Source organism: Panthera uncia, chromosome D2 (assembly GCF_023721935.1).
Source record: "Panthera uncia isolate 11264 chromosome D2, Puncia_PCG_1.0, whole genome shotgun sequence".
NCBI classification, from domain to species: Eukaryota; Metazoa; Chordata; class Mammalia; order Carnivora; family Felidae; genus Panthera; species Panthera uncia.
This window is the reverse complement of record NC_064818.1, coordinates 45,633,144-45,659,862: the sequence shown is the minus strand read 5'-3', so window position 1 is coordinate 45,659,862 and position 26,719 is coordinate 45,633,144. Positions and strand designations below refer to the sequence as shown.

General features: G+C 48.3%; 1 protein-coding gene across 1 annotated transcript in view; it reads right to left on the bottom strand.

The window, feature by feature from the left end:
* CHAT (choline O-acetyltransferase) overlaps positions 1–26,719 on the bottom strand; it is a 41,818-nt gene continuing 15,099 nt past the window's right edge. Inside the window, exons 7-14 of the mRNA XM_049645355.1 lie at positions 14,421–14,590; positions 12,279–12,379; positions 11,293–11,421; positions 8,592–8,714; positions 5,482–5,623; positions 5,277–5,339; positions 2,066–2,203; positions 1–305 (exon numbers count right to left, since the gene is read on the bottom strand). Coding sequence (XP_049501312.1) covers positions 36–305; positions 2,066–2,203; positions 5,277–5,339; positions 5,482–5,623; positions 8,592–8,714; positions 11,293–11,421; positions 12,279–12,379; positions 14,421–14,590 — 1,136 coding nt within the window. The 3' untranslated portion in view covers positions 1–35. The remainder of the gene's footprint in view (positions 306–2,065; positions 2,204–5,276; positions 5,340–5,481; positions 5,624–8,591; positions 8,715–11,292; positions 11,422–12,278; positions 12,380–14,420; positions 14,591–26,719) is intronic.

The window sequence follows — 26,719 nt, the reverse complement described above, 5'->3', positions numbered from 1 at the left end:
GCTGGGTTTGGGGAGGTGAAATCTAGTGGCAGGAGTCAAGGTTGGTGCCCTTGAATGGGCCTTGTTGCTTTTTCTTGTGTTGCCAATGGCTTGCCCACCATAGACTGTGACAGACTACACAGGTCCCGCATTTCAATGAGGCTTTCTTCTACCGCTTTTGCAAACTTGGTAGAAGATGTCTCTTTGCAGCCATGAAAGCTGGAGATGCAGAAAAGGATGCTCTCTGGCTGGGGGTTGTAGCAGGCCCCGTACCCGTCAGGCACCACGGGACCATAGCAGCAAAACATCTCCATGGTTGTGGGCACCTAGAGGAGAGGACAGGTCAGAAGTTGCTTGTCCTGAAATGTAACCTGCGAACTTGCTAGAATGCAGGGCGTTTCAACAACCCAGAGGCCTCAACGGGATATTTGCTTCTCTTTTCCACCTGGGCGTTTGACTGAATTAACCAAATGAACCAATTGCTTCAGCATGGTTGGCCACAGGCAGAGTCATAAAAACAAACCTATCTAACCACACGATGTCAGAAGAAGAGGGTCCATAAGCCACTCCCTGGTAGGAAATGTGCTGTACTTGTAGAGTCAAAATCTCCCAGAGTGACCTGTGCTGGGTCTCAGGCTGAGACTCTCCTTCACCGGGAAGGCTGTTTGAGGCACTGAGGCAATCAGGGTAATTAACTCAATGGGACCCTGGTGGTACCCAACAGTTAGATGTCTTCCCAGAGGGAGTAATTTATGAACAGAAGGAAATCTGGCCTGTCTTCTTTGTCGATTTTCCCCACATCCTTAATTACTGTCAGTATTGCCTGGCTGGTCTGATTTTCTCCCCATAGCCCCGCCATGCACAATTACCCAGCATTGGGCATTTCAAAGAGTGCCATCAACTGGAGTTTTAGTTATGCACCTAATACATTTTGAATTCAGAGTGCTGAGATTTTGTAATCGGGATCACAAATCAGGAAAATGTGTCTCTGAAGGCCTTCAAGCCATAAATGTTCATTTCTAGTTGGGAGGGAAAAAACACCAAACCACCACACCCCAAATTAATTTTATTAGCTGGTCTTACGGGGAAAATAAAACACATTCTTGAGTACTTGCAGGATGGGGTTTGTTTTAAACCTAAGGTTTCTGGTGCTCTGTAGTTGGGCCTTCAGAAATGACAGCGGCCATTTTAATGGGGCAGAACAAACCATTAGTCTTGCTAATAGAGTCACCTCATTGTGAGATAAATTTGCCGTGCAACAGCTGAAGGCCGTAAAACCATTCCAAAGCACTTTTTGCCCACGGATGGTTTCCTGAAGAATTTATGTTGTTGCGTCCTGCACTCGTTTATTCACGTCTACGAGCTCACTGCCGTAATGACAAAATCAAATTACTGAGTGGGCTTTTATCCTCAAACACAACTTTGTCAGCCCCTTTTATTGCCCATGTCCAGCCTTTAGCAGATGAGGTAGAGTTTTAGTAAGCTGACTTTTGGGGGTTTATTTTCCTTCCTAAACTGCTGCCTTCTCTAGTGGATTTCATTCTCTCCAACAGTGGTCCTCCAACAGAGGGAGGATGTAGCACTAGTGAGGAGATGCTGGGATGGCAGCCAATCACCTGCTGTTGGCCACACAGACCTTTATAATAATGTCTGTGACCTGATTAGAGGATCCTGTCCATGCCAGGCACTGGGCTAGGCTTTCTACCCACATCGTCACCTCTTGTTGAGTCAGGACTTCACTCTAGTCCTATTGGGCTTCAGAACCTGTGGCCAGCATGGTGGAACACTACCCCTCTAGTAACAGATTAAAGGTAATAAGCAGTAATGATTAGGGCACCAGTACCCATCCAATCCACCTCTGCCAAGGTGGCGCCCATGATTACACCCATTTAGGCAGTGGGGAAACCAGCACTCTGAGCATTTAAGTCATTTTGCAAAAGGTCATGCAGCTTGTAAGAAGCAGATCTGGGACTTGCCTGACTCCAACCAGTGAGCTGTAGTCACTTGGTTACACCAAGTGGCTTTTTAGAAAGCGCACTGGTTACACTAAATGGCCCCTTGGGTGACAGCTGCACTAGGGCTGTACCTGGCTGGTTGAGAGGATGAACCGGTTACTCATCAGGTATGTTTCATCCGTGAACATCTCTGGCAACTCCTTGCACATGTCCCGGGCCAGCTCCCGCAGCCCCAGCAAATGATTGTCGATGGCCATCCCTGTTATGGCCTGGGTAGTTAGGGACAAAGAACAGGACATAAGAATGGGCTCCCCTGCCCTCCCCCTTGTCTCTAGTCCACAATGCTAATGGTGACTGCAAGGGTCAAGGCTTGCATTTACCCAGTGCTTGCTGCAGACGGTGGGTGTCAGTGGCCACCCAGGACTGACCACTTTACTACTCAGCCTCTGCTTCTTGGACCCTTCCTATGTGCACAGGGCGAGTCCAGAGCAGGCTGGGTTCTAACATGAGCATGTCTGAGTTAAAGGTCTATGAGTCTGAGTATCCCTCACCTCTCAATCCCAGCATGGTCACCGCTCTAAGTGGAAGAGGTGGGCCAGGCCATCCCCAGTAACTTCATAGGTAGGAGAAGAGTTTGGGGAGAAGGATGGGTTCTGTGCCCTGTGGACGGATGGGGAGGGGTGCCCTGGGATATCACTGGACAGACTCTCACCACAACTAATACTTTATCCTCCAGCAGAAGTCCAATGAGTGAGTGATAGAGGACATTAAGGTCTGTTTCTAAATCTTGGTTGCTATTTCATGGGCCCAGAATCAGCTCAACTAAACTGGATTATAATCTAAGAAATCATTTTGAGACAGAAACTAGACATCTTAGCAGAGTCTCAGCTGATGTTTGCAAGAGGAAAGCTTGTTGAATGTAAAAAGATTTTTTTCTTTTTATCATAAGACACTTGAATTCTTATCAAAGGATAAAATATAGCAGTGGGGACTCCAGGATTTCTATGGAAGAGGAACTCAGAAGTGGTGGTATGGCCGGTAGTGGGGCCGGGGCACTCATTTCATATCCTTCCCACTTGAGGTGGCATGTGTAGCATGCACGCTCGTTTCACTTGGATTACATGTTTATTTGGGGCAATTATGGGAAGTGATGGAGACTTGGGGGCCACCTCTGGCCTATAGTAGTGACCTCTGGGTCCACATCAGGGTAATTGTAAATCATAGGGGGTTCACAGTTGCATAAGATGCCCACTTAGTTGTTAGAGCCCCAGCGAGGAGGAAACCTCCATCACAATGAACTCTGTTCAAGTTTACAAGGCACGCTTTGGGATTTGACAACTGTTCTTTCTCAGTACAGAATGAACGCATAAAGATGACTCAGAGGCCCCAGTCTCTTCCAGTGCACCTAATTATAGGTTAAAAGACATGTCACACAACCTCAGCTCACTTTAGACGTGCCCTGTTAGAACAGAGGGGAAGAACTATGAGCCTATCTTTGAAGTGGGCGTACTTCTAATTTCTCTGGTTACCTCTGTGTCATCGCTGATTGGTGGCAGATCTGGAGAAGCAGCCACTCTCTGCAGCAGCCACCCACCCATCTTCACCACCTCAAGCTCACTGTGGCAACTGGGGTTGATTTAACAGATTGTTTGGATTAAGGCCACAAGTAGTAATGAGTAGAATGATTCATCACTCAGTCTTTCTTTCATTCATTCAGGGAATCTTACTTGAGCACCCACTGTGTGCCCAAGCTACTGGGTGCTGGGAGTGTGCGTGCTATGAAGGAAAAGCATAAGGTGCTGTGAGAGTCCGTGATGGGGCATCTGGCGCACACCTGCTCCTTCACTGGGATGTCCTTTCTCCACAACCATTCCCAAATACACCTGCCAGGGAGCTGGAGCTGCCTTTGCTTCTTTCCCCCATCCCTTACCCCATGTCACCAACCAGGCACCAGATTAACCTTCAAAGCATCCTTATAGCTCTTTCCTTCCCACCCCATCTCTTTTATTTAGCTGTTCCCACAACTTAAAATAGTTAACACAGCAGAAACCTAGGGCAATGCTCTAGAGGATTTTTTTAAAGTTTTTTTTTTATGTTTATTTATTTATTTTGAGAGAGAGAGAGAGAGAGAGAGAGAGAGAGAGAGAAAGTGAACAGGAGAGGTAGAGAGAGAAGGAAAGAGAGAATCCCAAGAAGGCTCTACACTGTCAATGCAGAGCCGGATGTGGGGCTCGAACTCACGAACTGTGAGACCATTCCTTGAGCCAAAATCAAGAATCAGAGGTGAGGCACCTGGGTGGCTCAGTTGGTTAAACATCTGACTTTAGCTCAGTTCGTGATCTCATGGTACATGAGTTCTAGCCGTGCATTGGGCTTTCTACTGTCAGTGCAGAGCCAGCTTCAGATCCTCTGTGCCTGCCTCTCTCTGCCCCACGTCTGCTCGACTTTATCAAAAACAAATACACATTAAAAAATAAATTAATTAATTAAAAAGGAGTCAGATGCTTAATTAACTGAGCCACCCAGGCACCCCAGAATGATTGTCAGTTAATATATTGATCACCAGTGCAAGTAGTAGTTTATCCTCTGTTGTTTGTATGCAAATGATGGCTCTGCCATGCTAGAAAATAAACTATTTCTCTAAATAAGGGAACATTTTCCTTAAAATTTTGATTTCACTATTAATTTTCAGCAAAGCCTTTTTATTCATAGGCAATATGAATAAATAGAAAATAAGAAGGCAAAATCAGCCCTTGGTGGGAATAAATACTGCCTCACCTGCGATCATGCAAGGTGTGCAAGCCACCCCAGTTTGCCAGGCTTGGCCACCATCTCTCACATTTGACTTGTCTTGTATAAACTCTAAAGTGCTATAACATATTTGCTATTATTATCATTTTTTTTTCAAAGACCATTCGTCGTATTCTTGTAAAATCCATGTAAAAACAAGTGCTCTGTTGGGGCGCCTGGGTGGCTCAGTTGGTTAAGCATCCAACTTCAGCTCAGGTTATGATCTCGCAGTTTCTGAGTTTGAGCCCTGCATTGGGCTCTCTGCTGTCAGCACAGAGCCCACTTCAGATCCTCTGTCTCCATCTCTCTCTCCCCCTCCCCCACTTGTGCTCCATCCCTCTAAAAAATAAATAAACATTAAAAAAAAAAGAGTGCCATGTTATCTAGTATCTAAAAATAAGAAAAAGGAGGCTCTGAGAGGCATGGCCTTGGCCAAGCCACTGGGCCCAGCTCTCACCCAGGTCCTGTGCCACGGCCCTACTCTTGAAGGCCCCGCTCTGGGCACAGCCCACAGTCATGAGTTCACCTGAGAGGGGGCGCCACATCACTCACCATGACTGTGTACTCAGTCTGGGCTCGGATGGCATCCTTCAGGAGCAGCAGCTTCTCCGAAGCCTGTCGACAAACCAGAGATGGGGCTTTAAAGGGCTACTCAGTGGCAAGCTAAAGGAGCTGGTTGTCACGGAGCCCAGCCAACAGGCAGCCCACCGCTGCCCCTCTGGCCTCCTGGAGACTCTTTAGACAGAGCAGGACTCACCGGCACAGCAGCCTTGTGGTCAGTGATGGCTCTCACAAAACTCAGCGCCTCTGGAGTTGCCGATCGAATGTTGTCCACGCGGCCCTCCTGGAATCGGCGAATGGACGCGCTCTCATAGGTGGGGACGAGTCTCCTGTGGAGCCTGCATAAGATGCAAGATGAATGGCAAATGGTGATGCAGTCTCAGGAAACCATAAACGTTGAAAGAAAAATAGCCTCGGCAGGCTTTATTTTTACAGTCCTGACTCTACTTGGCATAGTATTTCATTTTAATGTTAATAGAATTCTGGAGGAGATTTCCCAAAGAGGAGTGTCGGGGAGTCGCTAATATGACTTTCATACATTTGGTGACACTGTGTGGATATAAAATAAAGAAGTGACTGGTAACTTTTCAAAAAACCCCAGTCTGGTGGGGAACCTAGAATTTTCTTCAAGATCTGATGAGTGTTTGATTAATAGCACAGAATGGAATAATTGTGCAATTAATCATTCACACCCTTGAGGGAATCCTGTTTTATTTAGAACAATTCAAGCGTGACCTATGGATGGAAGCAGGGAGGGGGCTTCAGTGGTCATGAGTGGAAACTTCAGCACAGGCCCGCCTGTCCAGGGGCAGCACCCGTGGGCACCATGGCTGTGCCTCTCCTCCCTGACGTCTGGGACAGGAGCCACTCCCCACACCAGCCAGGGAAAGTCCTTTCATTAGGCATGGGAGCCGTGAGCACTCCTAGGCTTGCATACCTGGCTGGCACACATCTTTCTCACCAGTCAGTAAAGTCTTTGGTGTTGGGGGTGGGGAGGAGAAAGACACAGAATCACAGAGGGGCAGTGACAGCCCAAAGTCACATACAAGTCATGGTCCTGCATCTTGGCCTTGTCAGGGCATGTACCTCCCATGCTGGGTAAGCTCTAGGAGGAGAAAGGCCAAGTCTGATTCAGCACAGTGCTTTGTCCTGAAACTTGGTGAGAAGGTCAATCAACTTCCTGTACATTTATGCCTCATTTCCCCAAGGAGAAAGGACTCTGGCAGGGAGCTCATTTCTTCTATCTCTATGGCCCCAGGAGGCAAATGCCATGCTGAGCACAAAAGTAGATGCCATCACTGGCTAATCACTGATCAACCCCAATTTAGGCAGCTTCCAGGCTTCTGCAGACTCTAGGGGCAGATTAAAAAAATTTTTTTTGTTATGGCTTAGACTCTTGAAGAATGTTCTCCATGAGAAGCAGATCCTATTTGGGCTACTCACAGGAGCCTTTGGCCACATCCACTGCTGGCCACATCCAGTGCAACAAAGATCATTAAGGGTGGAGGAGGCAGAGCTTTGTACAGGGTCCACTAGCCCCCTCCTAGATTTGGGTCCGAAGTGCTCTCTGAACTAACACCTGCCGGCATCTCTGGTTGTGGTTCCAGCAGAACCTTGACCTCATGGCCCATTTGAGCCATGTTCCAGTATCAGAATGGCGACCGCAGTTCCAGACACCAGGACCTGCCACAGCTCAATGCCAGCGAGGCCTTTGTGTCCCCACGATGAGCACAGACCTCGTGTGGGGTGACATCAGCCTTCCCCAAGGAGTCCCAATGCTCTGAATGGCCGTAGCCACTTTCCTTCCCTGTGAGTTACCACCCCTCCAGGGGAAACTGGGATCTGGGTTGCTGTGTCCACACGAGTGCTGTCAACCCTTGCCCCAGCCTTATCGCAAGGTCACTTTATGCTTCCCCCCCCCCCCCCCCGTACATGGCAAAATGCAGGCAGGTCCTGGTGGGGTAGTGCTATTTATCACCTATGCCGGCTGATGAGTGCTGCTCCAGGAGCACTGGAGCCTGCAGGAGCTGGCCTTGTCTTTAGGATGATCCACTTTGCATTTTAGTTTCAGCCTCCCGTCAAAGACTGCTTGGGCTCCCTGCCTTCAACCCTTACTCCCTTACTCCCTACTTTGCTGCCAACACAGGGCTACCACCGCAGGGACTTCTCTAAGCTGCAGACCTGACTGTGCCGCCCCCCAGATCAAACTCCTGTCGTGTATTCTCACATCTGTGACTCAGCCCCTGATGCCTACTCTGTGCCGGGTGTGTGAGAGATACCCAGAGTGTCAGGCTTGGGAGACACAGGCTAGAAAACAAAAATCAACAAATCAACAAACAAGGTAGCTCACACAAACAACTGCTATGAAAGAAAAAGAGGACACAATGGGATAGGCTAGAGAGCTGGATGGCGAGGGCCTGAGGTGGCTGCTTTAGATAAGGGGGTCAGGGCAGGCCTCTGAGAGCTGGCACCAGAGCAGACCCCAGGAGAGGGGAGGAGGTGGCATGTGAAGAGTGGTGATGGCAACGGGTGGGTGGGCGGAGGCACAGCCAGAGTAAAGGGCTTGGGAGGAGGGCCCCAGTAGAGGCCAGTTCACAGGGAGACTTTCTAAGCCTGGACTTTGTTCTAAACATGGTGGAAAACCATTGGGAGGGTTCAAGGTGGTGAGTGATAGGATTTGATTTGCATATTTCAACGTTTTGCAAAGATGGGAGTGGAGGCAGAGACCCTGGGGGAGCATGCTGCAGTTAAGCAGCACCAGATGATGGGGGCGGGGGAGGGGCCGATGGTGATGGAGAGGGAAAATGGGGGGTGGGGGGGAGAGGTTCTGAGAGACATCTGGAGGATGACATGGTGGTGTCACGGGTGGGGAATGAGAGACAGGGACAAATCAAAGATGAGTTCAAATTCTTTGACTTGACCCACAGTGGGCAGGGGTGGGGGGTATGCTGGTTCCATGTCCTTATAAAGAAACAGGGCACAGCCAGAGGCTGGGTGAGGGCAAGAGTAGGAGCGGCCTCCATCACCCGCGTTGTTAGCTCAGTGTTCTGGCGCTTTGAGCTCTGTGCGCCTGTGCCATCACTCGGGCAAATTCCTGACTTGATGTCTTTCCTTCTCTTTTCTGAGACTGGATTCACACTTTGATGAAGTGGCACCTTCTTTCATGCAGCCTGCTCTGGTCCTCCCATCTCCTAGGCCCGCAGGAAGTCATTCCTCCCTCTAGGATGCTTCTAGACCCTAGAGTCTAGGGCAGCTTGTCAGTTAGCCCGCCTGTGCAGCGTCATTCCGCCAGCAGGCTTTGCTCACCTGTAGAAGGCCAGCTGGAGGGCCACCTGAATGAAGGCATCAGGACTGCATTTCTGCTTCTTAATGAATGTTTTCCCGAAGATGTCAAACTTATAAACAGTAAAGTCGAGATTCTTTACTATTCTGTGGCAGAAGAAGAAGAGGTGCTATTACATGCAAAATGGAATGCACACACCACAAAGTCTAACCAAGTTGCTCAAGCTTGGTGTACAACCTAGTGCTCTGGAAGTTGAGGACACAGTCCTTGCCCACCAGGAACATATCGGGTGTCAGAGACAGGCCTTGACATACAGAAGTGGCAGAGGGCATGCAAGACCAGGGATCCCTGAGCTGAAGGTGAGGCTTGGCCAGGCAGGGCAGTGGCCCTGTTCTGGTGGTAGGGGAGGGGCCTGGGAGCACAGGGGCCTGAGAGGCATTTGCATGGGCAGGGAGAGCAGTGTCCTCAAACAAAATCCTAGAAGCCTCTTGCCCACAGAAGCAGGCCTGAAGGAGGCCATTCATTTGACCTGTTTGGGAAGGTGTGTCCCACATCGTCAGACTCTTTTGGCATCCTGGCTATTCTGCCAGACTGGGCATGCCACCTTTGCCCAGGGAAAAGCCTATTTCTGAGATGGCTGTAAGCCATGTCTCTTCACAGAGACTCTTCCCTGTTGTGCTATGAGAAGAAGACCTGGGGCCTCCCTGTTGGTCATGGCCACCCCAGCAAGGGCTGCTCTTCTGGGCTTGGCCGCTGACTATAAACCCCAGGAACTATTACTGAGCCTTTCATGGCATGCCCAGGTCCTTACTGCCCATGAGTCACTGTCAGAGTAACAGGTAGATTCCCTGAGTCTACACTGAGACCCTTGAGTACCTGTCATCCCCTATTGACCAGTCTCTTCCTTCATGAGTTTGGGGTCTGGGCTGATTGTCTGTTGCAACATGGTCCGGCAGGGTCCACACCATCTGTCCACTGGCCATAAGTGAACACAGAGCCTTGGGCAGGCAACCCCAAGCCTCCACGCACATACTTCCTCAGGTCACAGATGCTGCCTGCCTGCCCTTCCTTGAGCTATTCCCCCTTCCTCATGGGAGCTCAGCTCTCAGTGGGGCCATGTCAGGTTCTGGGGACCCATGGAGGCCCACCCCTCAGTCCAACCTGTTAGTCAACTGTCTCTAGACAGGCTGAGTTCATGGTCACACAGCCACCTGGAAACCTCTTGCCCAGGCCCTGCCCACACAGACACTGCTCCCTTCCACAGGTGGCCCAGGACCCCCAAGGCTCCTCCTGCTTTCTCAGCTTCAGGCCTCTCCTGGTTCCCCACTTCTGAAAAGAAAACTTCAGGGGCCCCATTCAGATCTCTGAAAATGAGTGGGGGTTTTCTCCACCCAGGACTTGCCAGTCTACCAACTCACTCTCCTAGAGGCCTGCTCATCCCAAGAACAGCCCCGTAAGGTTGTGATATCAGCACCATTTGTACATGAACACCTGGGGCTTCTCCCACTCTCCTGCCACAGCCAGTCATCCTCCACAGCAGCCTGCAGTGGCCTTGCCCTTTTTACCCTTCAAGCCTGGCCATGATCTGTCCCACTCACCCATGCACTTCCCATAATCTCCTCACTGGCCCCCTGAACCCCCCTGCTCAAAACCCTCCAGGGGCTCTTCACCACTGAAGGACAGCTTCCAGGTCCCATAACACAAGAACAGCAATGTATTCACAATGTGGCCTCAACGTCCCTTTAGTGCCTCAGTTCTGCCAATTCTCTCAGTTGCTGGTTTCCAGGCCAGCCTGGATCTTCTATGAACCTGTACAAGCTTGAACAAGCTGCCTTTCTGCCTCTTCTCCCCTGCCTGCACCATGAACTCCTATCCATTCTTCAAGGCCCATCGTTGCAAAGCCCTCCCACCATGTCCTGGTAGAATTCCACTCCTGTAGCCTCTGTGAGTTCCTTTCCCTGGTTTTGGCACTTTATTGTGTCACACGTTTTGGTCTGAGGGTCTACTTCCTCCACTGAAGCATGGACGGCAGGCTCTGTGGTATATTCATTTTGGTGTCCTCAGCCTTTCCACAGTCCTGGCACACTTAAAATTCTGTACATGTTTAATAAATGAGTGAGTGAGTGAATGAATGAATCATGCTCACTTACCAAATGAGGGAATGAACAACCAAGGTCCGGACCTAGTTGCCAGCCTACAGCTCACTCCACAACTTGCCACCGTTCTAGTGCTGGCCCACCCAGAGATGCCCAGACCCATCCTGGGCCCTCCTGCACGGTCCCGTTAGGGCCTTGACTGCCTCCCTCCTCTTGGGAAAAAAGGCCCCCTTGTCAAGTTGCATTGTAAATTCAAGCAAATCAAAATAGCTTGGATTCAAATGACCTATGCAAACCAGTTGTTTACTACTCCCCCCGAAAGCAGGGGGATGATTTCCCCGTCTTGGCTCTGCTCAGTCAGGTGAAACCCATGAAAAAATAGCTCCATGTTTGCATTTTATGGAAATGATGGATACTCCAGCAAGGTTATTTCCCAGAGAGTTGTAACTCCCCTTTAGTTTGAATACATTTCCATGATGGGGGTGGGAGGGAGTAGTGCAGGTGGGCAAGGGGAGGCAAAGAGCTGGGGTCTTTAGAAACTTCCAGGCTGCCTCTGGATACCAGCCTGGATAGAGGGGGTTGTGGTGAGGTGGTAGCAATCACCCTAAAAGAGACTTGGACTTTGTACCGTTGAAGTTTTTCTGCTGAGGAGGCTAAGAGGCCTTGAATTTCCGGGGAGCATTTCCAACGCAGCCTCCTGGGGGCCGGGAGCTCACTGACGGAGTCGGCTCGGACCAGCTTCTGGCTGCTCTTCACCCTGCAGACAGAGAGAGGTGACCTCGTGCGGCCCTGCCACATGCTGCGGGCTGCCGGCAGCATGCGTCTTAGCTGTTGGAGTTTCAGTGGGTATGAGCTGTCCCTGGAAACACAGACTGAGGGTCAGCAGAGCCACTCAAATGAGCACGTGGCAGAGCCAGGATTCCAGCCAGTTCTGCCTGACTCCAGAGCCCCGTATTTCTTTTCACGCTTTTCCACTCCACCGCTTTCCACCACTGACATTTATGAAACACTTGGAAGGAAATTGAAGAAGCAAATTGTGTTGTTTTGTCCATGAGGGCTTTTAGGGATCCTAAAGAGTTCTTAAATCATGGTAGAGATTTAGAACTTAGATTCAGAGAGAAGATTCTGGAAGGAGAGAATGGGTAAACCACAAATAGAGGAAAGGGGTCGGTGTGTTTAAGGGATAGAGAAGCACTCAGTCTGGCCGGCTTGGAAGCTAGGGAGAGAGATGCAGCCCAAGGGGATGGAAGGAGGTGGGACCTGCCCTCCTCTGTGCTGGGTCAAGCCAGCCCAGCCCTGACTCTGAACAGCACTAGATGTTGCTCTGGGCTTCACTGGGCCAAAGCAGGTGTTCCTTTTTGGCTGAGAATCCTTTGCCAAGCTTTTTTCTAACCGCCCAAAACCTGCTGTCCAGTCTGCCCCCCTCTGTCCATGGCAGATAAAGTGTATGATGTCAAGCGGGTTTTCAAACCCATCTTTTGCTAAGACACTTTCCGGACAAATGTGGCCCCCCCGACGGACACCCAAATTTTTCTTGGCCTAGCTTGGCAGCCCCTTGGCAGTCTGGCTTTGACTTCTATGGCTGTTGCAAAGGGGCCCCGCCCCCAGACTCACATGTGCTTGAGCAGATGCTCTGTGCACTGCACCAGGACGATGCCGTCGAAAGGGGAGTGTTCGCACACCACACCACAGGTGCCGTCTCGGCTCACCACAAACTGCAAGAAGAAGGGGTGAGGCACGTCTGGTAGCATCTGCGTTTCAAACTGGCCCCTTGGCTCCAGGCCAGGCATCCTCAACCTCTCAGGGACCTCTCCTCCAGGGACACCAAAGCACATGATTTCCCCAAAAAGAATGCTTCTGGAAATTGCCAAGACCTGAGAATATGGGGGCCTCAAGGCAGCTCTGTCGTGTGACCTCCTTCCCAGAAATGCTCTGGGCAGTGAGGATGGAGCCCAAGGTTCCCTGGCTGAGGTAGCCCAGTGATTCCTGAGACCTCACACGGAAGCTGTACATACTTTGCTCAGGTCATGGGCAAGTTCCTTCAGCTTCTGTTAAGCCCTGTTTCCCCATCACAGTGGGCACTGGGGCCACAAGCCTGTACGGCTTTGTGTGGTTATGTGTCTGAGTCCACCCTGTGTGTCTGGTACCTTGGATTTTATTCCTAGGATCTAAACCAGTGTCTACCCCATAGTAGGTGCTCAGTGATTTTGTTGAATGAGTGACTGAAAGATAATGATCCAATTCGGATGGTGTGCAGATTCCCAGGGAGAAACAAATTGTCTCTTGGTGGGAGTGAAGGAAGGGTGTTCTGAGGATGCTCTGCTCCCTGCTGCCTGGGCTTCGAGTCAGGGACCCGGATTCCAGGTCTGCCATTGCCACCTGCCAGCTGGGAGACCTTTAACCAGACATTTCAGCTCTCTGGCTTCAGTTTGCTCCCCTTTAAAATGGATGCAATAAGGCCCAGCTCACAGGATTGCTATGAGGATTAGAAAGAAGGTATAGGAAGGGTCCACAGGCACTGTAAAGATTTTACCAAGGCTGTACTTAGCCCACTTAGAAAAGGAACATACTCAGCATGTACAGAAGTGCTGGCAGAAAATAATGAGATTGAGATTTGATTGTTAAAGCGTACCCCAGATAAAGTGGGGCTGCCTATAGCGGCTCAGCACAGCATCACACTCAAGAGAGTCTGGTCCACCACCCATAAACAAACAAGCAAACAAACAAGCTATTGACATTTTTTACTGATACTCTTCCAGGATGCTGTAACAATCACACGTGAGCTGACTCTCCTCATGTCTTGCCCAGTCTCTCACATCACGTGCCGGTGACCCGAAGCTTTCCTCCCATTCTTCAATCTTCCCACGTCATCTTTCTCAAAACTCAACCCTTGCAGATCCTTTTCTCTTTTCCCCAACATCCCCTGCTTTCCTGTCCTGAGACTAGCTCTTGATCCTTTCAATTCACGTCCCTGGGAGCCTGTTTGGCTCCTCCAGCTCACCTGATCATCCGTCCTGCCCGTGGAAAGAGCCCAGAGGTGGGCACAGTCACCCATGTGAGGCAGGAGGGGAAGGCTGTGCCCACTCATGCATTAGTGATTTTCTGTCCCTGTCACTAAAAGAAAGGAAGGAAAACGGTGCCTTTTAAAAACCACTCCCAAGGCTTGCTATGTTTCCGGTCCTGTACATCCATTATATCATTTCTCTCCCACAGCTGCTCCATGAAAGATTACAAGCCATTAGCACCACTGGTGGAGGCTGAGACAGCCAGCACAGCAGCAAGAGAACTCATCAGGAATAGCAGAACCAATATGCAAACCAATAAAAAAGGATAACCAGAACGTAGGGGCCAGAGAAAGCGGAAAATGAGATGTTGCCTAGAAATGCTTCTCAGTGTGAGCAATGTTAGCCCAAAGCATAGAGATCGCTGGCTATTTAATATGGTCATTATGAAAGTCATGTCCCTCACCTTATAGTGTGTGAAGGGAGATGGGGAGTGAGCCCCAGGTCTGACCCAGAGGTCCCACATGCCTGGCACAGGCTGCAGGAAGGTTAGGGGTTTGAGTTGGGTTCGGGCACTTGCTCCAGAGAAGCATCCTGGCCAGTCTAGGGGCTGACACCAGCAGCACATTTCCAGTGCCTTCAGCTCCCTTGGCCCCCGATGCAGCATCCTGGGTAGCACAGGCCAGCGAGCCAGCCTGCTGGATGTGAGCATGTGCTGGCTCGGGCCCCTGGCCACGCCACTGGGGAGGCTTACCTGCAGGGACTTGTCGTACCAGCGGTTCGCCCCATTCTTGCTACAGCCTCCGCCGTGAAGGAGCTGAAGTGCCCTGTTGGTGTCGCTGAGCTCCATGCCTCCCGGGGCATCCAGGCATACCAGGCAGATGCAGCGTTCAATCATGTCCAGTGCGTCCCGGTTGGTGGAGTCTGCGGGCCAGGCAAACAAGGCCTTATCACCTACCCCCAAACCCTAGGCTTGAGGTCCCCTCCACGGAGTGTCACATATCACAGGCAGACACCCAGCCCTTGAGCCAGTCCCGACCCCTCTTTGAACCCCAGCAGGTGGGCGGTGAAGTCAGCCAGACTGTCCTGAGCTTCTGTGCGAATCCCAGCAGCTGGCTCACTCTCAGGGTCTCTGCAAGAGTCCCACTTACTCTTCATCTGTGGCCAGTTCTGCCCCTGGATGGGTGGTCACTGGCCCTGCCTTCTAGGATGAGGGGGCTCATGCAGGGCCTTCTCCACGGATGTTAAACCCACTGGCCAGATTTTGCCAGGGGAGGAGCTCCAATTCCCCCATCCAGCCGCACCCCCACCCGCCCCACTGTGGCACTTAAGAGCCACATCTGGCACATAGGCATGTTTATTTGTCCTGAACTACAGTTTTTGAACATTAGTTGCTGAAATTTAAAAATCAGTCCGTTTCACATGAAAAGCTGAAGGGAGGGATTCAAGGTGTTGCCCTCCCTGCCCCCTGCCACCTCGGCAGTTATTTCAATGCAGAGGGCAGATGGAAGGGACAGGCTGCCCCAAAGCCATATGCAGGTGAGCCCATTGGGGCCATTTCAGGCATGTCACTAAAAGCCACTGAGTTGTGCAGGAGACATGTCACCAAGGCAGCTCAGCTTCTCCATGGGGGACATTGGGCATGGGGTTTCTCTTGGAGTAGAGCTGGCCTGGCCAGATGGGCTGCCCTAGGCAGCCTCCTCTGCCTCCACCACCTCCTCTATCCAGCCTTTTGGGCTGGATGCTGTAACAGGATGAAGTGCAGAGTTACCCCTCCCTCCAAGCCCCAGAATATTCTATGCATGGAAGGTGGGGTGCAAGGTATTTGGAGGCAAAGGGGCACTATGTGGCAGAGATTGATAGCTGCAGATGGCAATATCCATTCTCCCTTTAGTCACAGAGTGCCTGGTTTTTGGTTGGCACAGGGAGAACCAGAACTCAAGCTACATTGCCCACTGCCAACAGCATTTAGAAACACAACGTGACAGCTTCTAAGAGAGCTCCTTAAAGATAACTAGCACATGCTCTTTGCCCCTCTTCCCACCTTCCTCTATCCACTGCTTGGAACACTGGTGTGATGGCTGGACCTCTAGCCTCCATTTGGACCATATGGATGCAGGGCCACATCCTTGCAGTGAGATGGAAGAACCCTAGACGCCATGTATTAGCTTTGGATGGCTTACTTCTGGTGTACACGAGAGAGAGAGAGAGAGAGAGAGAGAGAGAGAGAGAGAGAGAAACCTGTTTTCTTTAAGCCACTATTATTTTGGGCTTTCTGTCACACGTGGCCAAATCTAATCCTAACTTATACCATCTGGTGATGTTGGGTTCAGATTCTCACACTGCAAGAATTGGCTGGAGCTTAGAAGCTGCACCCTTGGTTTATCATAGTCCTTTCTCATTCATTCAACCCCCTTGATCCCTGTGGGTATTGAAATTTGAGGTCCCTGTCCAGGAAGCTATTTGTCAGAGAGAAACATTCTGGGGGCCAAGGAGCCCTCCAAGATGACAATCAGGACCACCCCCACCCTGCTCCCTCTTGTCCCATTAAGGCAGGCACTTGGGCAGGCCCTGGTCCTGAGTGCTGGCTCTCCTATTTCCTGTAGTCAGCTGGAGTCCAAGCACACAGCCCTCTGCCTGTCCAGCCACACATACCTCTCTGCTCCTGCCCTTCCCCTCCTTATTGGGATCCATTTACTGATAGATCACAATTCTCTCTTTCAGAGAGCCCTTGGCTCTGGAAGCTTCTCTTCTTCCAGAGCCTCAAGCCAAAAATTATGCCCATCATCTCTCATAGCCATCTGGAAACTGCTTTTCTGAAGTCCAGGGAATGTGTGGGAGCAGGTGTGGCTTAGGTTCAGGATCTCCCCACAGCCTCTGTCCACCAGCCAGGTCCTGCCTGTGGGTTGGAGCCAGGCCAACAGCACCTTCCCCAGTCAATAGGAGGCTGAGTCTATATATAGCCTGATGCTGCCAATGGTAGTTTGTCCTTCCTTCTATCCAGCTAGCGACCTGGGGTGGCCCTCAATAAGGTTCTGTCTGTTCCTCCTTGCTCTGAGCCTCACCCCAACCTTTCTGGGCTGCACCCTCACTGGAGTGTGTGGTGACTCTCCCCCACCCCAATGCAGTAAGACTTGAGTGGGGCCGTTGTGCTGGGCACACAGATGTCAAGGCCACTTGGGTGTTGTCTGCTCTGCCTACATGATTTGTCCAGTTCATGAGAAGTGTCCACATATAATCTCATGTGAAGAGAGTCTGCAGTCCCCACCCATCCCCTCCCTCCCACTTCTTGCAAATCCCTCTCACAGCGAGTCTTCCACTCTGGGAAGGAGGTTGACAGGCAAGCCAGCCCATCCTTGGGTCATCTGCTCCCCACTGCTATCTAGATGAGGGCTTGGAGAGCACTGCACTTTCAGCACCCCTCTTGATGCCAATGGTGCCAGGATGACTCATTATCTTCCACATGGCCTCCTGGGATTTCCTGGATTCTGATCAACTTCAAGGCTTTAGGCCATGCCCTGAGGATCTAAAGATTTACCAGCTGAAGCCTTCAGGAATTGCCCTTCCCTCTACTCCTCAGTGTGGTACTGTCACTGGGTTACCCTCTTCAACCTGAAATGACTTCTATTGCTCATGAAGTTGAATCTAAGTATAGCCCTTTGGGCCCCATGGCTCATCATGTTGCCCTTCTGGGGATCACTTCCCCTGAATCCCTGCATGGACCTCATACCTCCTGCTACTCCCTAGACACCTGGGCTCATTCATCTCTACATCATAGCATGTATGGGGGTTCCTCTCCTACTCCGCCTATCAGAGCTCCATTCATAAACACCTCCCAAGCTCCCCGATCCTCTAACAGGGCTGGTACTGTGCCTGGCATGGGGGGGTGCAGCCCAGACAGAGTTCCTGCACTCCAGAACTCCTCATACCCAGAGCATGCTAGCTCAGCTGCTTGCTCAGGGAAGACAAGGAACCTCTGCACTGTCCACCAGGCTGGCCTCATATGGTGCCTGGGTTCAAGGCTGGACTGGTCCCCTCTATACCTGTTGTCTCCTATTGCACTGTGCATGACCCTACAGCACAAGGCCCTGCTGCTGACCTCAGACCTCCCTATACTTTAAGCAGTCACTGCTAGTCCAGCTCCGGAAACCCTGATCTAGTCCACTCTCCCATGTCTGTGAGCTTGTAGAGGGTGAGGCCTGGGTCCCTAGTCCAGGTGGGCACAGGAAAGTGTCCATGGCTGACAGCGGACTTGAGAGTGTATATAGACAGGTGAGGCTGAGATCTGTGTACACAGTGCAGAGTGGGAGCCTGGAGGAGTCCATATGGCTAACAGGTAAGGTCCACGGCCTCTTGAGGGTGAGAAAACCACTACCCTCAGGGCATGGAGCCTCATGGGATGGGGGAATGGTGAGAGATTGGGAGGGGATGGAGATATGGAAGGGATTCCTCATCCTTTGCAAGGCTCCCAGGCCTGCCCTTCTCTGCTCCAATTGGAGTCCCTGCCAATGGCCCTGGTGCCCGGCCCTGCCCTGCCCTGTGTGCTATTCTGGGGGTTCCTTTTGGCTCCCAGGCTGGCTGGCGACTTCAGAGAATGGAGAAGCCTTGGCCAGGCTAGGATCAGATTTAAACAGGCAGAGAGGAAGGGAAAAACATGTCAGGGGGGAGATAACAGTCCTGGAAAAGGTTCTAAGGGCTGGGATATAGACACCCAGGCTTATGGGTGGAGGTTTTGAGTGAGCAGACCACCCCAGGCTGCAGTTCATCCCCAGATTATAGGTAAAGGCATGCAAGATTTAGGTGAGGCTGAAGAAATGCAGTGAAGTGATGCTATTAGCTAACCTTTGTTGAGCACCTACTATGTGCCAGGCATCTATTGAAGCCCTCATATTGATGAACATGAGATAGGCATTTTTATCATCCCCATTCACAGAGAAGCTAAATGTCTTGTCTAAGGTTACCCAGTAAATGGAGGGAAATAGACTTGATCTCAGGCGTGCAACCACAACGCCCAGGCTGAGAACAGATCATCAAGGGCTGTGAATGGCAGGATCCGGAATGTGGGTTTCATCTAGAAACAACAAGGAACCACCAAAGGATCTTGGGCTGGGGTTGATATGGTCAGAGCAGAGTCTAGGATGCCCAGCAGCTTGGGAAGGATGTGGGTCTGGAGGTCAGTTAAAGGGCCATGGGAATCCCCAATGCTGCATACCTTGGCCCTGTTGGTCATGTCTCAGTGAGCTCTGAGAGCCTAGGCTGGGTATCTGCCTACACTAAAATTTCCTTGGAAATACCCCAAAGCCAAATTCCTTAGAATAGCCTCGAAGCTATTTCCTTAGAATAGCTCCCAAAGTGGAGCGGGCAGGCTATAGCTCTCCCAGGAAACTCAAGGCAGGCCTGTCCATCCAGGATGCTGGGGAGTAGGCCTAACACATCTGCTCAGGAGAGTGGAGCCTTTGCACACTCCTTCCCAGATGGACAACTTGAAGCAACAGACAAGGACATCTCCCCAGGCATCAGTGCCGTAGCCGCCTCCAGGCAGGAGAGATGGGCCCCTGAGGAGGGGCTGAGCATGCGGGTTGTGCAGGGCCCCAGAGCTCAGCGCCAACCAACAGTAACCAGGTCCTGGCTCATTAGACAGGGTGAAATGGGAGCAGGACAGCAGAGCTGGGATGCGGGTGGCCTTGCAAATGAACTCCTGCATACAAGTAGCTGATCGGTCAAAGGCTGACAAGTTTATCGTGTAAGGCAGAAAATGAACTACACCCAAACTCATCCACCATGACTCTGGCCCAAATGTAATGGAAACGGGGGGCTGTGGGCTGGAGGCATGCGGCAGGAGCCGTTTGTCTTGTGACATTCTCATCGAGCACATGGAGGCTTGTTTAATGTGGTAAATCAATCTTCCTCAAGGAGCCCCTGCTTAATAGTGAGAAGTCGGAGTTGAGTAATAGGAGGAGCTTGCTCTGCCACCCACGCCTGGGGAGTTGACAGCTTCGGTGACACGGAAATTCCAGAGGCCACAGGGCCTTGGAGGGCCCTGGAGCTTCTGTTAGAGACTGAAAGCTTACAGACTGTGACTAATGTGAGCAAAAATGAAAGGAACACAGCACCCCTGTTGTGGAGGGCTGCAGAACTCAGGTGCTGCTCCCCAACACCTCCACCTGTGCACATGTGTGCACATATACACAGCTCTATCTCAGACACTTGCCTTCTCTGTTCTACACCCTGGGAAGGTGGCTTAAGTCAGATCCCTACTGTCTTGCCTCACATGGTCCAGGGAGATGGAGACACTGGCTCCTTTTCCGAGGCTTAGAGCTTCTAAACCTTTGTCAGTTTCATCTGAGCAGATTTTCTGCCTAGATAAAGGGATTGTCTCTCCTTTTGGGATGGAAATTTGCCATCACACATCCCATATTCTTCTCTACTCTATGGCTTATGGAATAATATTTATGCTCCCAGTTCCCAAAGGCTATGAAAATTCCAACAAAAGTATTTCTTGCCCAATAAGACCTGGCTCTTGCACAGCAGACTTGCTTTGACTTGAGTTCCAAAATCCTCTTGAAAGAGCTCAAAAGGAAGGACTTCTGCTTCCAGGAACATCAAGTTGACTTTTCCCAGTTCCTTCTACTAAAAACCCTGGATATTATATTTAAAACAAACATCAGAAGACTCTGAAAGATGGAGAGAGATGGACAGGCTGAGGCTCTCAGGACCCAAGGAACAATATGATGGTGAATTCCCTGTCTGTTCTGGACTAAATTGTGTTCCATCAGCCCTGAAATTCTTATATGGAAGCTTTAACCTTCAATGTGACTGTATTTAAAGATGAGGCTTTATTTAATGAGGTAATTAAGGTTAAATGAAATCATAAGGGTGGGGCCTTAAATGTATATGACCATGTCCTCGCGAGAAGAGGAAGAGACACCAGAGATGTGTGTGCACAGATAAAAGACCATTTGAGGATGCAGTGAGATGGTGGTCATCTGCAAGCCACAGAGAAAGGCTTCCGGAGAAACTAATGCTGCCAACACCTTGACCTTGGACTTCTAGCCACCATAATGGTGAGAAATAAATTTATGTTGTTTAAGCCACTCAGACGAATACACTGGGTTTTCTGTTTTACCTAAAATATGCCAGGCTTGGAGCTCAAATAGCCAATAACATAAAACACAAACAAATGTAGACCAAAAAGAAAAAAAAAGCCCAATAAAAACCTACTTTCTTTAGCCAAAGGACCAGGAAAGAAGCATACTAGCAAGACAGGAAAGCTTTTAGATAATAACCTTCCCCCATGCCAACAAAAGCAGAGTGGGGAGCCTAGACTTCTACCATCAGCAGTCTGTACTGAAGCATGTCAGCTTCTGAGGGTATCGGAGAAGGCATGGTCTCAGATAGAAGCTGGGACATCCATTTCCACTGGGCAATATCCACCACCTCAGTTGCTCCACACACAGCATTAGTCAAGGATATGCGGGATCTTGAATTCCTACTCCCACCATGAGTAACAAGGAACACCCTCCCCTGGGGTGTTAATATAGGTCTCATGAGAAACTTGGACTTCTATCTCCACCTGGTTGCATCAAGGCAGAACCCATTCCCTGCTTCTGCTGGAGTGGTGTCAGAGAAAGCCAGCTAAAACAGAAGGTTTAAATAACATCCAGAGTCTTACAATATAACACATCCAGGTTTCAATAGAAAATCACTTATACCAAGAACCAGGGAAATCTTAGCTTGAATGAAAAAAGACAATCAGTATATGCCCACTACTGATATGACCAGAATGTTAGAACTATGTGACAAATATTTTAAAATTAATCATCATAATACTGAAAAATCCGTGGGACAAAAGACCTTAACAATTATGTTATTGGAGTCTCAGAAGGAGAGGAAAAAGAGCAGAGCAAGAAAGTACTCAGAGAAATAATGGCCCAAAACTTCCTAAATTTGGCAAAAGACATAAACTTAATCCCACACAGGATAAATTCAGGGATTCAGTTAATCCCACACAGGATAAATTCAAAAAAGTCCACATCAAGACATTATCATAGTCAAAGTTCTGAAAACTAAAGACAAAGAAAAAATCTTGAAAGCAGAGAGAAATGATGCTTTATCTGTAGGGGAAAAACAATTTAAATTACTGTCTATTTCTCATCAGAAACCATGGAGGCTGGTATGAAGTGACACAACCTTTTTCAAGTACTGAGAGAAAACCATTAATCCAGAATTCTATATATAGCAAAAATATCCTTCAGGAAGGAAGGGGAAATCAAGACATTCTTAGATGAGGAAAAACTAAGAGAATTTATCCCCAGAAGACCTGCCCTAAAAGGAAAGCTAAAGGAATTTCCCCCCAAAGAAAGGAAATTATATAAAGAAAGGAACATGGAAACATTAAGAAGGAAGAAAGAATAACAGAAAGAGTAAATATTATAGTAAATAAATTTTCATTCTCTTTTTGAGTTTTTAAAATTATATTTCCCTACTGAAACAAAATTCTAATGCTGCCTTATGTGGTTCTAAATTTGTATTAGAGGAAATGTTTAAGACAATTATATTACAAATGGGGGAGAGTAAAGGGTAATAAACTTTTTACATTTCACTAGAACTCACAAAATTTCAACACCAGTAGATAGTGATAAATTATATATATACATATATATGATATACTATAATATATGTATAATTTATCAATATAATATATAAATACCTATAGAAACCACTAGAGAAAACTATACAGATACACTAAAAACATTACAATAAATCAAAGTGGAATTCTAAAAAATGTTCAAGTAACCCATAGGAAGGAAAAAGAAAGCAAGAATTGAAAAACAGAGGTGATTGGGAATGCAAGCTGGTGCAGCCACTCTGGAAAACAGTATGGAGGTTCCTCAAAAAACTAAAAGTAGAATTACCCTACGACCTAGCAGTTGCACTACTAGGCATTTACCCACGAGATACAGGTGTGCCATTTCAAAGGGACACATGCACCCCCATGTTTATAGCAGCACTATCAACAATAGCCAAAGTATGGAAAGAGCCCAAATGTCCATCAATAGATGAATGGATAAAGATGTGGTATATATATATATATATATATATATATATATATACATACACACAATGGAGTATTACTTGGCGATCAAAAGGAATGAAATCTTGCCATTTGCAACTACGTGGATGGAACTGGAGGGTATTATGTTAAGTGAAATGAGTCAGAGAAAGACAAAAATCATATGACTTCACTCATATGAGGACTTTAAGAGACAAAACAGATGAACGTAAGGGAAGGGAAACAAAAATAGTATAAAAACAGGGAGGGGGACAAAACAGAAGAAACTCATAAATATGGAGAACAAACTGAGGGTTATTGGAGGGGTTGTGGGAGGGGGGATGGGCTAAATGGGTAAGGGGCATTAAGGAATCTACTCCTGAAATCATTGTTTCACTCTATGCTAACTAATTTGAATGTAAATTTAAAAAAATAAAAAATAAAATTAAAAAAATAAATAAAAATTTAAAAAAAGAACAACAGAGGTGACGAAAAATAAAATGGCAACATGAAATCCCAACATATCAATAATTACAGTGATAGAAATTGACAAAGTAGATTTAAAAAGACATCCTGGTTATATTCTATCTATAAGAAACTCACATCAAATATAATGATATAGACTGGCTGAAAGTAAAAGAAAGGAAAAAGATATATCAAGCAAACATTAATCAAAAGAAAGCAGGAGTTGCTGCATTGATATCAGATTAAGTAAGCTTCAGAGCAAAAAAAAATTACCAGAGACATTGAGGGGCATTACATAAAACAAAATGGTCAATCTACCAGAGCACCATGGTGGCTCAGTATGTTAAACATCCAACTCCTGATTTCAGCTCAGGTCGTGATCTCACGGTTCATGAGTTTGAGCCCCACATATGGCTCCACACTGATAGTGCAGAGTCTGCCTGGGATTCTCTCCCTCTCTGTCTCTCCCCTGCTAGTGCTGTCTCTCTCAAAACAAACAAACAAACAAACAAACAAACATTTTAGAAAAACCTAAACATGCAGATATCAATTTTATTCCTGGACATTTTTCCTAAAATGAAAATTTATGATTGCACAAAAACCTTTATATATAATATAAATATATATATATAATTTATATATAATATAAATATAATTATATATCAATTATATATTAATTATAATATATATATAATTTTTGGCTATTCAAATAAAGCTACTATAGTAATAGCTACTATACATTTTATAGCTATTATATACGATAGTAGCTTTATTTGAATGACCAAAAAGTAGGAACAACTCAGATGTCCTCTAATGGGTGAATGATATCAACTACATACCAAGGAATAAATAAAAAGGAATGAACTATTGAGACATGGGACAGTGTGAATGAATCTCCAGAGAATTATGCCAAGTGAAAACAAGCCAGTCTCAGAAGGTTACATACTGTACGATTCCATTTGTATAACGTTCTGAAAACAATTACATTATAGAAATGAAGACAGATTCTGGTTGCCAGAGGTTAAGGAGGGATGGAGTTGGAGGGGAAATGGGCTGTGATATCCTGGTTGTGATATCATGCTAGAATTTTACAGGATATTAGCACTGGGGGGAAAGGGTACAAGTGAGATTATTTTTATTTTTCTAGTTTTTTTTTTTTCTTTTTTTTTGAGAGAGCAAGCCAGGGAGGGGCAGCGAGACAGGGAGAGAAAAATCCCAAGCAGGCTCCAAGCTGTCAGTGCAGAGCCCGATGTGGGGCTTTAGCTCACAAACTGTGAGATCATGACCTCACCAGCTGAAACCAAGAGTCAGACGCTTAACTGACTAAGCCACCCAGGTGCCCCCCTGGGGGAGATCATTTTTTACAAGCGTGTGTGCATCTATAATTATTCCCAAATAAGTTTAATTTAATTAAAAAAAAAAACCCTCAAGAACCAAGAGCTGCTCTTTCTTCTGGGTTTGAAATACCCTTCCCCCAGAGGCCAATTTAAAGAGCTATCACACTTCCAGAATTAGGGGAGAGGTGGTGAGTTGAGAAGGGCAGGAGATTAAAAAAAAAAAAAAAAACCACTTCCCACCTGCTTTGTACCCAAAATATCATAAAATGGAAAGTGAGAGCCAGAGAGACAGCATCTGAGAAGAAAGGAAATAACAGAGGTGTCTGAGTGTGAGCACACAGAGTATGTGCCATGTGGGGAGCCCAGGGGAAGCACCTCCAAGGGTATCTTGGAGTTAATAAGGGTTAGAGTTCCGAGGCAAGGAGTACAGGCCATTCAGTCTAAGACCATGGGTCACTGTCACTGACCAAATGGACGTTCAACAGGTATCCATTTGCAGTTCACCAGATTTTTCCATAAAGTGTGTGGGCCTTGGATAAATATCCCCAGAGTGTTTTCCCAAATCTAATAAGAGTTATCATTTAGCAAACAGCCTCTAGGCGCCAGGCACAAGACCACCTGCATTGTAGTCCCTCTGCAAACCCTCGGTCCTGTCTGCAGGGCAGGGTGGCCGTCCCCATGTCCTGGCCTAGGACACCAGGCTTCAGGGCACAGCAAGGAGAACCAGGTCAAGCCCAGGCCTCTTGCCTCTGACCCTGTGCCTCTCCCTGTCTGGATACCCTCATCCACAGGAGCTGTCATGCTTCCACTGTGGGAGGACAATGGCCCCTGCAACACCACCCTCCTACACCCAAGGAAGGAAAACAGCATTCAGCCTTGGGAGTCCAGGAGGTATTTCTGGGCCAATTAAATCAGAAAGGCTGTTATTGCTAATGTGTAATTGGTTTTAAAATCAGCAGACTTGTCTATCCCTGGATGACAGTATTTAAATAGCAAAATGCCCATCCCGAGTGGTTCTTGTAAACCATGACTGAGGCCTTCTCCAGACGCAGCCGCCTTCTGTCAGTTCCCTCCTTGAAAGCAATGGCTCAGCTCTAATTGGCTGCTGGGGATAAATATTTACGGCGCTGTGTAAACAGAAGCATCTGCCCAAAGTCTGTTCACAGGATCTCCACGCAGCACCCAGGAAAGCCAGCGGGCTCCAGGGTGGGGGTGTGGGCTCTCTGAGTTGGCTATCCTTTTCCTACAAATTGACAAGTGCTGTAGTCTTCCAGACTCAGGGCAGAATGTCTAATTGAATTTCCAGACCAGGATAACAGTGTTGGACCTCCTGGGTTCAGGAAGGCCAAAGCTTCAAGGCTGTGCAGGGAGGGAGGTCCTGAGAGGTTATGCATGACCTTCCTGAGGCCCCAAATCCCACCCTGCCTGCCGGGCCCTGAGGATCTCAGGCTTGGGGGACAGATGCCCTGATCCACCACTGACCACCTGTAAGGGTGAACACTACCTCAACCTGTTGGAGACACAGCCTCCTATGTTCTGTGGGGATGAAATCCCACCTCACAGGCTATACTGAAGACTGAAAGCAAGGGACAGAAAGGGCCCAAGATAAGGTCAGCATCAAGGTGGACCTCCATACATAGTAGCTGCTAATATCTGCAGAAGTTGGTCCCAACCTGAATTGCATTCAAAGGTATTTTAAAAATATAGATTCCTGGGACACCTGGGTGGCTCAGCTGGTTAAGCATCTGACTCTTTGTTTTGGCTTAGGTCATGATCTCACGGTTCATGAGTTGTAACCCTGTGTCGTGCTCTGCGTGGACAGTGTGGAAACTGCTTGGCATTCTGTCTCTCCCTCTTTTTCTGCCCCTCCCTAGCTTATATGCACTTTCTCTCTCTCTCTCTCAAAATAAATAAATACACTTAAAAAAAAAAAGAAAGAAAGATGTGGTCCAAGGCCATTTAAAAAATATATATTCAGATTCCTAGGGCACCTGGGTGGCTCAGTTGGTTAAGCATCTGACTCGGTTTCCGATCAGATCATGATCTCACAGTTTTGTGAGTTCAAGCCCCACATCAGGCTCTGCCAGGCTTGGGCTCTGTGCTGGCATTGCAGAACTTGCTTGGGATTCAATCTCTCTCCCTCTCTCTGCCCCTCCCCTGCTTGCACTGTCTCTGTCTCTCTCAAAATAAATAAATAAA